Source organism: Cotesia glomerata, linkage group LG8, assembly GCF_020080835.1.
Source record: "Cotesia glomerata isolate CgM1 linkage group LG8, MPM_Cglom_v2.3, whole genome shotgun sequence".
Taxonomy (NCBI): domain Eukaryota; kingdom Metazoa; phylum Arthropoda; class Insecta; order Hymenoptera; family Braconidae; genus Cotesia; species Cotesia glomerata.
The window spans coordinates 14,220,103-14,235,943 of NC_058165.1; the positions used below are offsets into that span (position 1 = coordinate 14,220,103).

The 15,841-nt window shown below is 41.4% G+C and overlaps 1 protein-coding gene across 1 annotated transcript; it reads right to left on the minus strand.

Annotated features, from left to right (window-relative positions):
* Positions 1 to 14,084: 14,084 nt before the first annotated feature.
* LOC123270733 (rho GTPase-activating protein gacZ-like) lies at positions 14,085 to 15,439 on the minus strand. Its single transcript, XM_044736885.1, has 2 exons — positions 15,204 to 15,439; positions 14,085 to 15,112 (listed from the first exon to the last, which is right to left on the minus strand). The coding sequence occupies exon 2, from the start codon at positions 15,099 to 15,101 to the stop codon at positions 14,214 to 14,216; it is 888 nt and encodes a 295-aa protein (XP_044592820.1). The 5' UTR covers positions 15,102 to 15,112; positions 15,204 to 15,439; the 3' UTR covers positions 14,085 to 14,213.
* Positions 15,440 to 15,841: the final 402 nt, after the last annotated feature.

The window sequence follows — 15,841 nt, forward strand, 5'->3', positions numbered from 1 at the left end:
TTTCAGATGTTCAAAAATTATTAACAATGAATCAAGTAAATTAATTTTATCAAATAAATTCTCACGACAATTTACACTACAAGGTCCTTAAGCAGTCCTCGGATAAAAATCCCCTTGAGGGAGTATAAACTCCGCGGTCCACTTCTAGCTCACAGAGTAATTATCGATACCTTGTTGAATATACGACGATCTAACTCACTACTTGAGATTGAAGTCCTAGATGTTGTTGGCTTCTGTTGAAAGGTAACGACTCCGGAAATCGATCCCTCTTGATTTCTGAGGCACTCCGTCTGGCAGTTATACTACTTCCTGTTGCAATGCACGGCTCACCTATAATAACCCCCAAACTACCCCCTCCTGCTCTCTCTTTAGGCCCGAAGATCGAGACGCGTCAGTGCTGCGTCGTACTATTATCGATATCTGGTGACATATCGACTCAGGGTAATTTTACCCTGTTACAGTGTGTATGTGTGTGTGTGTGTGTGTGTGTGTGTGTGTGTGTGTGTGTGTGTGTGTGTGTGTGTGTGTGTGTGTGTGTGTGTGTGTGTGTGTGTGTGTGTGTGTGTGTGTGCGTGTGTGAGTGCGTGCGAGCGTGTGTTTCTTTTTTTTTTTTTTTTTTTTTTTTTTAAGGAGGGGGAATCCTTTTTCCGGATTCTAGGCATAGTTGTTTGGCCTGGATATGTGGCGACTCGACGCAGTGTCATACTAAAACTCGACGCTAGCGCCCCTACCCACTAAACCCTAAACCCCTTTTCCTCTTTCCCCTAATCCCTCATGGAAACCGCCGTTAGGCATTACTTCGTGAGGGGAGGATCTAGCTACTGCTCTTTCTTCTGGTAGCTAAGGTGTTATTTTATCTTTCTTCTAGTTGTTGTCATTTGCTCTTCTTCTTTCGATGGAACGCAAGTCTATAAGGACTTCTGTTGCAAATGTGCTGATGGCGTTCCAGGAGGCTCTTGATGACAACATTGCTTCTACTATTGTCTCTGGTTGGATTTTCTTCTTTAGGCTCATCTCCAGCTCATCTCGCTGTGGGTAAAATCGTGGGCACTCAAAGAAAACGTGCTCCGCGTCTTCATTGATTCCTGGGCAGGACGGGCACTCCGGTGAATCATCATGCTTGAAGCGGTGAAGATACGTCCGAAAACATCCATGTCCTGACAACAACTGCGTCAGATAGTAATTGACCTCGCCATGACTTCGGTTTAGCCAAACGTCGATCTTCGGTATGAGACGGTGTTTCCATCTCCCTGTAGTCGCGGCGTCCCACTGCGATTGCCATCGTGCGATGCTGTTCTGCCGTTCTTCAGCTCTGAGTTTCTCGGCACTTTGTGTGGTTGTCCTCTTTCGTTGGTAAAGGTTCCGTCTTTCCTCAGCTAGAACTCTGAGCGGCAAAGTTCTGGAAATGACACACACTGCTTCCTCTGATATTGTTCGAAAGGCGCTTGCAACTCGTAGGGCACTCATACGATATATTGGTCCAGCTTTTCTCCATGAATTTTGCACCTCTAGTACGTCAGCCCAAATTGATATTTCGTAGGTGAGCACCGATGTGACTACTGATGACAATAGTAGCCTCCTGCTCTGCTTTGGGCCTCCGACGTTCGGCATCAATCGTGCGAGACTGTCTCTCACTACTGACGCTTTCGTAGAGACGTGTTCCACTTGCTGCTTGAAGTTGAGTCGGGCATCAAGCATCACTCCCAGATATCGTATATGAGGTTGTGATGTGATTTCTCGGTCACCGACTTTTAGCTTAATTGTTTCAACTTTGTTAGCAATACTTCTGGGTCAAGAGATTTCACCTTCCAACCGACGGTGTTAAATTGCTTGATAGGCACCCGGAGGTTCTGGTCGTTTGACGTTTCCCAGAGTATCGCATGATGGTCACTGGCAGTGTAGATGTCCAGTACCTTCCAGTTAGTGTTACCTTTAGCAAGGCTGGTACTGACAAAAGTGACGTCCACAATCGAGCTTGCGTCACCTTTGGTGTAGGTCGGCGTGTCACCACTGTTGAGCAAGACTACATCTAGTGTAGAAAGAGCTTCTAGCAGCTCTCTTCCTCGTGCATTAGTCTGCTTACTGCCCCAGTCCACTGCCCAGGTGTTAAAGTCCCCGGCTATCGCCACTGGATGATGTTGCTTCGCGTCCTCGGTCAGTCGATCCAAGAAGTCAGTAAACTCAGCAATTGAGAGGCTAGGTGGTGCGTAGCAGCTGTAAAAACGGATGCCATCTACTGATGCTGCTACAAAGCCAGCGCTGCCATTGGTAGCTACACTCTGGAAAGGGAGCTTACCACAAGCCCAAATCACAGCTTTCGTGGTGATATCCGTCTCCCAAGGTTGTCCAGTTAAATGTTTATATGGCTCCGATAAAAGCACAACGTCGAGCTTTAATTCCCGTACTGTCTGCATAAGCAGGTCATGCGCAGCTTCGCAGTGATTGATGTTAAGCTGCAGTATCCTCATGTTCGTTTATTTGTCAGCTTCTGGAGTGCCGTGCGAGCGTGTGTGTGTGTGTGTGTGTGTGTGTGTGTGTGTGTGTGTGTGTGTGTGTGTGTGTGTGCAAGTGAATCGCTTATAACTTTTGAACGACTAAACCGATCGGAACCTACCAAACGGCGTTCTAAAGAGTTACCTCAAACTTAGATTTCCTAAGAATTTGAACCAGTTCAGACCGATAGATTTTGAGAAATTTTGAAAAATCTCAATAAAAATAAGAAAAAAATCATTTTTGAAAGTGGTTTTTTTGGAATAACTTTTAAACGGCTTTATCGATTAACTCTGAAAACTTATCCGCCCTTAACCTTGAAAAACCACGTTGATCGCCGCTAATCCGGTCAAAACCGGTTGATTCGTTCGAGAGATAGGCGGGAGTAACTATGACTCTCTTAAGGGAGTGAGGGCGAACTTAAGAGAACATAGTTAAGTAAGCAATTCCCTTTCCATGGGTCCCACCATAAGTAAGGTAACATTGAAAGGCATCCCTCGATGCGTTACCCTAAACCAAGAATTGCCACTGCGCTTTCGGTTGTAGGTGTTACCAGCTCCTACAACTTAAATAAACCGGTCAGGAAAATACGGCAAAGCCTCGGATAGGTGATGCTCCCACGTTCGGTGGTCACCAAACCTTTTCGACCGTTCGACGGAGCGCCAGAATAGCCAACCGCGTTTCTCCGAACGAGCTGCTATCTGACGCTCCCGTCCATCGCCGGCCCGCGAATTCGGCATCGCGATCGCGTTCGTGTAAGCTCGCGGAAGCATTACGTATAGAACAGCTAATGCCTCTAGTTACGCGACCCTGTTTGGTTAAACTCACGCGATTAAACTTAGAAGAGGTAAATCCAAGTAGAAGGGGGGTTTCCGAATCTTACTCGCGAAGCATCGACCGGCGAAGATGCCAAGGGACGACTAAAAACACCCTCAGAGGGTCCGCGAACTCGGCAAACTTAGATGGGCTCGCGCCGGGCGTTAGGTCAAATCGAAAGTCTCCGCACGCGACCCGGGGAATGGGGGTTGATGGTTTTCGAGTTTTGCAGGCGAATTTGCGGAACGACAAAGCTGGGACTCTGGAGGCGAGTCAGTTGTAGGAGGAAAAACGTATTGATGTTCTCCTTCTACAAGAGCTATACGCAGCACATAGTAATAATAGTTTCAAAATACCTGGGTTCGGTTGCGGCATACAAGTTGCTGCCGAAACCAGGTCTAGGCCATATGCGGCCATTTGCTTAACGAATCCTAAATACCAGTTGCTGGTTTTATCACAACTTAGTACAACTCACTGCGTATGTGCTCAGATCATGGGACCTGACACATCGTTCTTCGTAGTCTCGGCATACTTCCAGTACAAAGACGAAATAGACATGCATTTAAAGCACTTAGAGAAAGTGGTCCGAGCACTGAGAGGGAAACGGGTATTAATATCAATGGACGCGAACGCGAAATCCGAGAGATGGGGATCCGAGACTGACGACGCGCGTGGCGAAAAGTTAGAGCAATTTATTGACGCACACGAGTTAGAGATAATCAACAACGCGAGGGAGGGTCCGACGTTATCGTGAATCAACTAACGGGAGTTCGTATATCGATGTGACACTCGTCACGCCTAAACTCGCGAGTAGCATTCTTAGCTGGTCCATTAAGAGAAGTTGGGTGCAGAATACTGACCACTACCCAATCGAGATCACTCTAGGAGCAAAGTCGGGGGAGAAGGATGGCGCACAGGCAGATCCCAAGAGGTTCAACTTAACGTTGGCCAATTGGGAAAAGTTTGACGAAATCCTTTTCTTGTGTGCGTGCACAAACCTTGATGGCCTTGGAGTGGAATCGGTTGAGGACGTGGAAAGGTATGCTTCTGCACTCGGCAAATCAATCTTAGAAGCTTGCGAAGCCGCGATTCCGCGTAGGAAAACCCATGTAAAATCATACCCATGGTGGACCAGGAAATTAACGCGCGCGAAGAAGCTGGTGAACAAAGCCAGACGGGTATATCAAAGGGAAAGGGACGAATTAGTTAAAAATACCCTAAGCGTCAAATACAGAACACTACGGAAACAATACTCGATAGACATAAAGCGGACGAGGGAAAGCAGCTGGCGGGACTTCGTTACGAAGAAAGGTAATCAAGAAAAGTGGGGTCCTATTTACAGAACCTGCGCAGAAAAAGTTAGAGTCAAAAGTGCAATGCGCACGCTAAATCGTAACGGAGCAACCACGGAAAACTTTAAGGAAACAGCCAGGTGTTTTCTCGAGACGCATATTGTAGACGATGACCAGGACAACGAAACCCCCGATCAGGAAAAGATTAGAGCCAACACAATTTTACTACCTGACACCGCGGACGCCGAACCGTTCACCCCGCGCGAACTGGACAAGGTCTTAAAAACACTGAAAAACAAGAAGGCCCCGGGGCCGGACTTAATAGAAAACGAGGTAGTTAAACGCGCAGGGGTTATCCTTCGCGAACAGTTTTTAGAGCTATATAATGCTTGCTTGGCGCTAGGAGCATTCCCAAAAGAGTGGAAGAAGGGGGCAATCATAATGTTAGTTAAAAGCACCGACAAAAACGCAAATGACCCTAAATCTTACCGGCTAATTTACCTCCTTTCGGGTTTAGGTAAGGTATTCGAGAAGCTCATCAAAGAGCGACTTACCACCACAGTCTTAGCGGAGGGGAACATTTCGAGCCGACAGTTTGGCTTCACAGCCAAAAAGTCGACGGAAGATGCAATTGTGGAGATGCGCCGATTGGTAGACTCTTCAAAGAAGAGACTGGTGGTCGGACTTCTATCGATATCTCTGGCACTTTTGACAACGTGTGGTGGCCGTTAGTACTCGAGGGCCTCAAGGCCAGAGGCTGCCCTAGCAACATTTACGCAGTAATTCGGAATTACTTTGAGGACAGATCGGTCGCGCTGTCATGGGGTTTTGGTAGCGAATCGAAAACGCCAACGCGAGGGTGTCCGCAAGGATCAGTGCTAGGACCATTATTTTGGAACATCATGTTCGACGATCTCCTTAAGAGACTCGAACTGACAGAACACGGGAATAAATTTGTTGCGTTTGCTGACGATTTGCTCGTCATAGTAGAAGGCTCTTCGAGAAAAGAAATAGAGCATAATAGTCAAATAGTAGTAGATAAGATACTGGAATGGTGCTGTTCCGCAAAGCTCGAGCTGTCGAAGTCGAAGACTGAAGCCATCTTCCTCAAGAACGAATTTGTACATCGCGGTCCACGTAAGGACAAAAAGAGCCCGTACCCCTATGAAGCAAAAGGACAACAGAGAAAGCCCAAATACGATAACAAACCGCCAAAAATAATGATAGGAGACTCCAAAGTCAAATTCAAATCGAGCGTTAGATACTTAGGGGTACACTTCGACGAGGGCCTCAAAGTGAAAAATCACATTAAAACAAGGCGCGCGAAACTAAGTAGGGTATTCGGACGCATGCGGCGTATTGCGCGGGCAGAATGGGGATTGCGATACCCAGCTATGTCCACCAAATACAAGGGTTTCTTTATGCCTGTCGTCACATATGCGGCGGCAGCTTGGAGTGACCGTTGCGATAGGGAGGACTGGAGACATCTTTGAGCACTTCAGCGTCAAGCGCTAATAACAACAACTACTGCCTACAGGACAGTTTCGCTTGACGGGATTTGCGTAGTCGCGGGGGCAGTGCCCATTCAGCTCGTAATAGACGAACGGTGCGCGCGATACAACCTCCGTATCGGCAAACAGGCAACCCTTGGAAACGTCACCGTGCAGCCAGATGCGGAGGATCGCCTTGTCACCCTTAGAACTGAAACCATACGTCGGTGGCAAGAACAATGGGATACATCAGAGAACGGCCGCGAAACTAAAGTCTTCTTTCCAGACGTAGCAGAGCGTCTAACAAACAAATGGATCAGCTCTAACTTCTGGCTGACCCAAATCCTAACCGGCCACGGTTGCTTTAGAGAATACCAATACAAGTACGAACATACGGATAGTAGATTCTGCGACGAGTGTAGGGAGAATGGGTTAGGAGAAAGGGTCGACAACGTGGAGCACTTAATGCTTGAATGCCATGAGTACGAGCCTCAACGTGAGGTGCTCAAGGACATATGGGGTGGGAACGCGGAGTGGGCGAGCGTTGCGCGTGCGATTGCCACATCCCAAAGTAACTTCAAGTTTTTAAAAGGTTTCAGTAAAGTAGTAATGTGTTGCAAACTCCAAACCCAGCTAGCTAATGAAAACGCGACTAGGGACGAGACTCAACAGACATCCACCTAGGTAGAGTCGGAGCGCCTAGGCACAAACGATATGCTCCACACAATTGTGAGGACAGTATAAAGCTTTGGATGACTGACGTAGAATAAGCTAGGGAAAATGACCACAAATAACACAAGTGCCCGGGCACCCTACACACGCAAACACTTACACGTAAAGTCATACTTTACACACAACACATCACACAAACAACATGGTCTTCAATCGACTCCGCCTCCCCGTGGTCCCCGCTGGATACTGCTCATATCCTGTGGGTACATCTCGATGTGCCTACAGGGAATGAGTTGCCAGAGGAGTCGATGAGAGTTGCACACACTTCAATTATACGCAACTCTTGCAGCTGTTCAATGAATGTGTATAAACACAAGAAAACGGCGGTTTTTCCTTGTCCGCGAACTGGGCTGTGTTCTCGTTATGGTGGGAGTAGGACAAATATACGTTCGTGTATAGCTCTTTTGAGCCCAGGAAACGGCCTCTTCAGAGGTAGGCGAAAGCCTCGCCATATATTCTTCGTTCGAGAGATATCGTGAACGAAAGAAAACCGAAAAAAGTGTTTTTTCGGAGTTACTCCGAAATTTATAGTTTGACCAATTGAAATTTAAAAATTTTTCATGAGGCCTAAAAAACTGCGTAGAATGCCGCCAACCGCGTAAAAATTGGTTCATTCATTTAAAAGTTATTGCGGTTTGAAAATTCAAAAAATAGTGTTCTATTTAACTTCTATCAGACTTTTGAGCTCAAAGAGCTCAATTGCATAAAAATTGTATCTTTTTGAGCTCGGAAATCTCAAAACAACACACAGATTGTATTTTTGAGCTCGAAGAGCTCAAAAAAAGCGGCCAGGTATTAACGGAATTAGTGGGAAGTTGCAGGGATGGCCTTTAGGGTGAACCGTTTTCCAAATTTTTTTTAATTCTTTGAAAGAACTGTAGGTCACCGAATACGAATGGCTTGGTAATTCAGTGTCGTTCATGTACAATTAATAAAATAAAACAAAAACCAGAAGACTGGATATCTATATGTATTGTGTACATTTATGTCACTAGAAGTGCTTGCGGATTATCGTGCTATTTTAGCTGTTTGATATATCGCGTTACAGATGCCATAGGGGCGTATAAATTTTTTTTTTATTTCTGCACATTTCGGACGAAAATACATCGATTACCGAAAAAAATTTTTTTATACGCCCTTATGGCTCCCGGGACCCACCTCGGATGCCATAAGGACGTATAATAAAAATTCTGTTTTTTTTTCTAAGTCCAAGAAAATTTTTAGTTAGGAGAAAAAATTTTTTTTTTTGCATTTCTGCACGTTTCATGAAAAAATACGTCGGTTCGCAAAAAAAAATTTTTTTTATACGCCCTTATGGCTTCCGGGACACACCTCGGATGCTAAGATAGCTTTCCTATGCTTTTGAGCTCTTTAATCTCAAAAATCTTATCAAAGTTCGATAAAACAGGATTTTTAAAATTTTCAAACTACTATAACTTTCGAATGAACTAACCGATTTGCACGTGGTTAGCGGCAATTGATGTAGTTTTTTGAGCTCTATAAATAATTTTGAACAAAAAAATTGATCTGATGAAAAATTTCGGAGTTATTACAAAAAAACACTTTTTTCGATTTTTTTCGACAACGATATCTCACGAACGCATCAATCGATTCTGACGCTTTTGGTGGCTATCGATGCAGGTTTTCAAGGTTAAGAGCTGATTAGTTTTTGAGGTCGATCGGTTAAGCCAATTCGGAGATATAAAAAAAAAAAAAAAAAACAACTTTTTTTTTTCACTTTTTTTGCAGTTTCTCGAAATCTACTGGTCCGAATCGGTTCCAACTTACAGAAAATCTAAGATTGGCGAAGACCTTTCGAATGACACCAACTGCGATCAAATCGGTCAAGCCGTTTAAAAGTTATAAGAGGTTTACACACACACACACACACACATACAGAGTCCTCAAATATGACACTAAAAACGGTCCAAGGGAGTACGAAATAACCGGAGGAGTGCCACAGGGCTCGGTTTTGGGTCCTTTGCTGTGGAACATCATGTATGATGGTCTCCTGAGAGTTGCATTACCATCAGAAGTGAAACTTGTTGCATATGCCGATGATGTAGCGGTAGTGATTGTCGCGAAACACTTGGAAGAGATCAATCTGGCTTTCGATATCACATTTAGCCGGATTAATCTATGGATGGAGATGATGAAGTTGGAGTTAGCCAAGCACAAAACTGAAGCTGTGCTCATCACCAGCAGAAAGTTCGTAGAAAACATCAAGCTGAATGTCGGCAAGCAGGAGATCGCATCGCAACCATTTATCCGATATCTGGGGGTGACGCTGGATGCCCGACTGAACTTTAAACAACAGGTCGAACACGTAAGTGCTAAAGCATCAGCGGTGGTAACTAGCCTATCAAGACTGATGCCGAATGTTGGAGGCCCGAAGCAGAGCAGGAGACTATTGCTGTCGTCAGTAGTCACATCAGTGCTCACATATGGAATATCCGTTTGGGCAGACGCGCTGGAGACCCAAGAATCATGGAGGAAAGCCGGACCGGTCTACCGATTAAGTGCACTGAGAGTTGCAAGCGCCTTCCGCACAATATCCGAGGAGGCAGTGTGCGTCATTTCTGGAACTCTGCCTTTTAGAATCCTAGCTGAGAAAAGACGGAACCTATACCACCGAAAGAGGTCATCTACACTGAGCGCTGAAGAACTGAGAACTGAAGAGCGACAACATAGTATAGCAAGATGGCAACAACTATGGGATGCTGCGGAGAAGGGAAGATGGACTCATCGACTTATACCAAGGATTGACGTTTGGCTTAACCGGAATCACGGCGAGGCCAACTACTATCTGACCCAGATGTTGTCAAGACACGGCTGTTTCCGGGAGTACCTTTATCGCTTTAAGCACGATAATTCCCCAGAGTGTCCGTCTTGCCCAAGAGTTGCTGAAAATGCGGAGCACGTTTTCTTTGAGTGCCCTCGTTTTAACCCACAGCGTGATGAGTTAGAGAAGATCCTGAACAAGAAAATAACACCAGAGTCAATAGTAGAAGAAATGCTGTCATTCGAAGCTGCCTGGAACGCCACAAGCACGTTTACCACCGAAGTGCTTACAGAGCTGCGTTCCATTGAAAGAAAAAGGGCAAATGACAGAAACTAGAAGGAAGGAAAAATAACATCTTAGCCACCAGAAGGAATAGCAGTAGCTAGATCCTCCTCTCACGAAGTAATGCCTGACGGCGGTTTCCATGAGGGATTAGAGGAAAGAAGAAAAGGGGTTTAGGGTTTAGTGGGTAGGGGCGTTAGCGTCGAGTTTTAGTATGACGCTACGTCGAGTCGCTACATATCCAGGCCGAACAGCTATGCCTGGAATCCGTAAAAAGGATTCCCCCCCCCTAAGATAAAAAAAAAAAAAAAAAAAAAAACACATACAGACGTACGGACATCATCGTTAAAATAGTCAGGAAAGCTTCTTAGGGCTTCAAAACGTCAAGATCTGTTGACACCTTGATTTTTGTAAAACGGAGTGAAAACAATAACTTCCTGATTTTTCTAAAATCTTCGATTTTCTTAGCAGGAAGTTAAAAATATCCGATTTTTTCGAGACACTCTAATATATACATACATATAGATGGCGCTAAAGAAGTTGTACTTCAGTCGAGAGGTCTAAAGCACATTCGTTTTTTTTTTTTGAGCGCCTGAATTATTAAAAGAAATATACAGATAATCAAAATTTTATTAAGATATTAATTTGCAATTTTATGCTCTTTAATTTTTTATGTATTACACTGTAACAATGCATTTTGATATACTCTTGTTCGTGCAGAAACCTTGCGTACTGGCCTTCGTCAGTTTCATTTTTAGGCACTGGACAGTACTGTCGCTAGTCTTAGTTCTCGGAGTGGGAAGCTTGGGGGCCTGGCTCCAGTCAGTTGAGCGGGTCGTTAGTCAGTCGATCTTCGAGCGTACAACTCTGAGGATCTTTAAGGAAGCCAAGGGGGCAAATTATTATCAAGACGGAGCTAGTTGTATTAGCGAAGACGAGGTCAGCTCAGTTAGTAATAGTTTAGATTAGTTAGTTTTCGGTCTGCGAGCTAACTGGTTAGCATCCGAAAATTGTTCAGTTGTGTTAATCAGGCTATGGCGAAGACTCCTCCTATTCATAAATTATCTAAATAGTTAATCATCAAGTAATTTATAATAAAATTGATTATTGTTATAATTTTGCCAATTATTTCTAACAACCGAGCCTCTTCCTCTAACTTAGTATTAATTAATTAGTTTAATTATATTCTGTGACCGGATAAAGTTTTGGATTACCCACTCCCTGGGAGTGTAAGTTGGGAACGAAAAACTTGGTTCCAGGAGGTCGAGTATACTCAACATCATCAAATTCTCCTGGCGGCGTCCAGACCATCTCTGGTGCGAATAGTACACTTTGGTTAGGGGGTAACAAAACCTGCCAAGGTGTTATTGTTTTAACACTTTATGTGATTCTAATAAATTCTGTTTTTTCGGAAAAACTATTAAAAATATAGTTATACAGCTGATTCGAGCTCTCCAAGCTCTATGACAGAACTGTTATATGCTTTCGAGCTTTCAAGTTTGAAAGTATTGTTCGTATTGAATAAACTTGAGGAGAATTAAGAAATAAATATGATAAATCTTAATTGAAAATTAATGAAGAGTGTAACGGGTGCTTTACTTCCCGCACTTTTAGCCCCTGATTAAATTTAACTAACAACAATATATTAACAAATGACTCTAAGATTATTCGGGGCGCCACCAGGATTTTGTATCTCGGTTCCTGGAACCGGAAACCAGAGCTGAGCTTATAATCTACAGGGAGAAAGAGTGGAGGAAGGTGGTCTGAAAGAAATAAATTTTTATTTAACAAATTAACCGGTTTTTATTCAACAACAAAATTAACAACTGTGCACTTGCACTTAAAATTAACAACTTATGACTACAGCCTAACTAACGGCTGACCAGGACTTCTTAAAACTAACAAAAATTTTTAATCCTACAGTACCCTCATATGGAGCGTCTATACTGCAGTTTCTAACTAAGTCGCGCTGTCCACCGGACCCTCACGCTCTATCAAAATTCTTAATCCTGACGGTACCCTCTTATGGAGCGTCTATACCGCAGTTTCTAACTAAGTCGCGCTGTCCACCGGACCCTCACGCTTTATCAAAATTCTTAATCCTGACGGTACCCTCTTATGGAGCGTCTATACCGCAGTTTCTATCTTAGTCGCACTGTCCACCGGACCCTCACGCTCTATCAAAATTCTTAATCCTGACGGTACCCTCTTATGGAGCGTCTATACCGCAGTTTCTATCTTACTACCGTGGTACCCCACTTGGCGTCTATACCACGGCTTCTAACTTACTACCGTTGTACCCCACTTGGCGTCTATACAACGGCTTCTAACTTACTACCGTTGTACCCCACTTGGCGTCTATACAACGGCTTCTAGGATTTCCCGCCCCGGAGTCAGATGGACTCAAGTGTGCTCAACGTGCCTCTTGAGCGGTACTATCTCACACACACACATTACCCACGCGTCTCCACACACATATCCCGCTCACACACACACAACTGACTCTACTTTACTTTTATTTTCTGGATTACAAAATTAAACTCCAAAAAAAAGTCAACGTTAATTTTCACTAAAATTGTTCAGTCATTAGCTTACAATAAAACTCATGAATTATCCTGACGATTAATAAATTCACTTTTTAAAATTTCCGGCTTAAAACCGACGCTTCTTTTATTCCAAATTTAACACGAGCTTAACTCTGCGCATTAACTTAAATTCTTTCGAAGAACATTCTTTATAAAATTAACTAAATTTTTACTCGGACGTAATCCACACAATAAATAGTTTTATAACAATTTCTACCGGAACAATGATATTAAATTATTGACAATTTTCCAGTACATGACTTCAATATATAAGACAACCCAAGTAGAAATTGGCAATTAAATTAGATAATTAATTAGTAATTTCTCAATATACAAATTACTTGCCGAAAGTTTATTTACGGGTACATCAGTCTTATCTGCTCCGAAATTTAGTAAATTAATTCTCAATAATTAATAACACGTGGAATAATTATTTTCTAGTAATTTGAGAATGACGATTGGATAATTAATAATTCGCCTCGGTGTAAAATAATTACAGAAAATTATCCACGACGTTCAATTACTAAATGCGTCGCAGTTTTCTCAATGAATCAATTTCCGGTAAAAAAATTGTTTCCAATAAATAATTAAATAATTTTCAATAAATGATAAAATATAAATCAGTATATATAATTAACTGAATGGTAATTCAACTGCTATATTTTATAAAAATAGTCCAGCTAATAATTTTGTAAATTTACTGCGTCACAAAATTCTCAAGGAATTTGCGCGCTCAAAATGGACGCCGTTGTTCGTTACTGCGTAGTTAGCTTGACCTCGGGTACCAACGTTTGACCAAGTCGTGAGTTGCTGATTGAACTATTTCTCGATGTTCAGAAATTAATTAAATAATAAAACTGAATTTTAATGTAGCCCATCTAGGATGTTAATAATTATTAACCAACTGTATTAATAAAATTAATTATTCACGACTTGCAAACCCAAGAGGTCTAGAACATTCCTCGGGTATAAACCCCCAGGAGGAACGCTCCCAGCAATTAACGAATCAATTCAATTAAATAATTAATTATTATTGAGCAAAATTATTAAACAATTGAATTATCCAAACTTGAATAAATAAAATGAGAAGTAGTATATTTGATGAGCCGGGTATATGGCCCCAAGGCTCATCATTACCAAAGTCCAATACCTGGTGTAAATTTGGTTGAAGAAACTATATGGTTGATACTCGCTTCCTTCTTTGGACTTCTTGATGTTACTCGTTCCAACACTTTACTACTTCTCCGGACACCACGCATGACTCGTCTATATAACGACCCCAAAAATACCCCCTCCTGCTCTCTCTCTAGGCCCGAAGATCGATGCGCTCAAATGCTAGTCGAAAAGTTATCGATCTCTGGCGACTTATCGATTAAGGGTAATTTACCCTGTTACGAGAGAATAAACATTATAAGTCTTTTTGAATTATTTTTCTAATCAAGGTAATTCTTCTTAAAAAAAAAATTTTAAAGGATTAAAATATTCAGAAGTATTGAGAAGAATTATTTTTATTATTCTTCTTTTGTAATAGAATAAGCGTGTGAGGCGCTCTCTATTCGATTTTATTAATGCTTTTACTTCATTACTATGATGAAATGAACGAATTTCAAAAGTAAATAAAGAAAATTTAATTTATTAATCAATGATATTAATCTGTCCAATAGACTTGTATGCATTATTTTTAGATACATTATTTCATATCAACGGGATATGCTTACGTGTGAACGTTAACCCCTCAACTTGCTTAAGTCATAAAATATTCTGTAAAATCTCTATATTCATCTAGAATCTTATTAGAATTTCCAAGCTCTTCATCATTATCATCGAAATTTATGATTGGATCTGAACGTTCGTGTTTTAGGTTTTCGTAATTACTTTTTTGATCTCCGTCATAATCGAAATTTGAAATATTGTCAACGTTGTTATTCTCGTAGTCATAACTTAGATGTTTCGTATCTTCTGACAAACTATTGTTGTCATCATCAATTAATTGTAGTGATCCTTGTTCCTTATACATTTTAGTATTTGCATGAATTTTAAGATCGATTGATGATAAGGAAGAATTGGATAGTGTTTCATTTTGCTCCGAATGGTTTAAAATGTCATTATCCGGTTTTGAGTTGTCAATGTGAACAGAAGATGAACTAACTGGCATTGGCGATGCATTAGTTTCACTGCATGCAACCAATGACTGTAACTCTACCGATGGTAGAACATCTGTTACGTCATTTTTTCTATCATTGACTTCTGTTGACAAGTATGATGAAGTTAGTGGAAGTGTATCAGTCGGAGATGAATGCTGTTGAGCAATTGTTCCATTAATAATATTTTTCGATAAAGATTGTGAAATCGTTGTTGAAGTAGAATAACTAACGGGCACGGAAGTCGAAGTTGATACAAGAGTGGAAGAGTCAAATGTTGTTAAAAACTGATTCTGTAACGGAGGTTCTGTTCGAAATGAAATATTGTTTATTGAATTAGATTGATTATTTTGTAACAATGAGCTTAAGGTTGCTGATGCATTGACTCCAATCAAATTGAAAATTATATTTTTTGCCACGAGGAAAACTATACTATGATTATGAGGATGAGAAGTCTCGTTAACAGTGGTGGCATCATTTATAAGAAGCATCAATTCGTCATCTGTAACGTTAGTATTTATATTTTCAGGGTTTAAATATTCAAATCCGGGTACTCTGTAGCGGATTGCTATGAAAAACTGTTTTGTAGCTACCTTTACAAATTCAATAATCATTTTTTTTGACTTTATCGAAGTGGAAACTGCATACAGTTGTTCTAGACTTTTAATATTATAATTTGGTGATTGTTCAATAAAACTCTGTGCAATATGATCACTACGGAGAAATGACCTTAATGCAGCTTGTTGATATATAATACGGGAAGTTTCGTTAATCTTCATTGTTAATTTTACAATTTCACGGAATAAATCACTGTAGCTACTTAAACTTAAAAATAACTTTCATACTTTGTAGCATAGAAAGCAACACTACCAATAGAGGCGTAGATATTCATTGTAATGTTCACTTTGTTACCTAGCACTAAAATGTTAAATAATAAACATGTAAAAGTTTACTGTGATTCTAAAATATTTAAAAAAACATATATTCTATCACTTCCAATTAATAAAGTACGCTTAAGCACTATAGTAAATGGATCAAATTTTTGATAAGGAAATACCTATTCGATCAATAAAAATTCTCTAGATCTTTATAACAAAAGTTATAAAGATCCTTATTCACATACTCAATATTATCTTTCTAGTTGATCATTTGATGTCTAATCTTTTCGAAAGAAAAATGAGCTTGATAGCTTATAAGGCCAAATTTTCTAGCTGTGAGTGGACCGAAAGAT

What these genes read in the sequence shown, in the direction of transcription:
- LOC123270733 (XM_044736885.1), bottom strand. Translation starts at nt 15,101, where the DNA reads ATGCTTCTTATAAATGATGCCACCACTGTTAACGAGACTTCTCATCCT.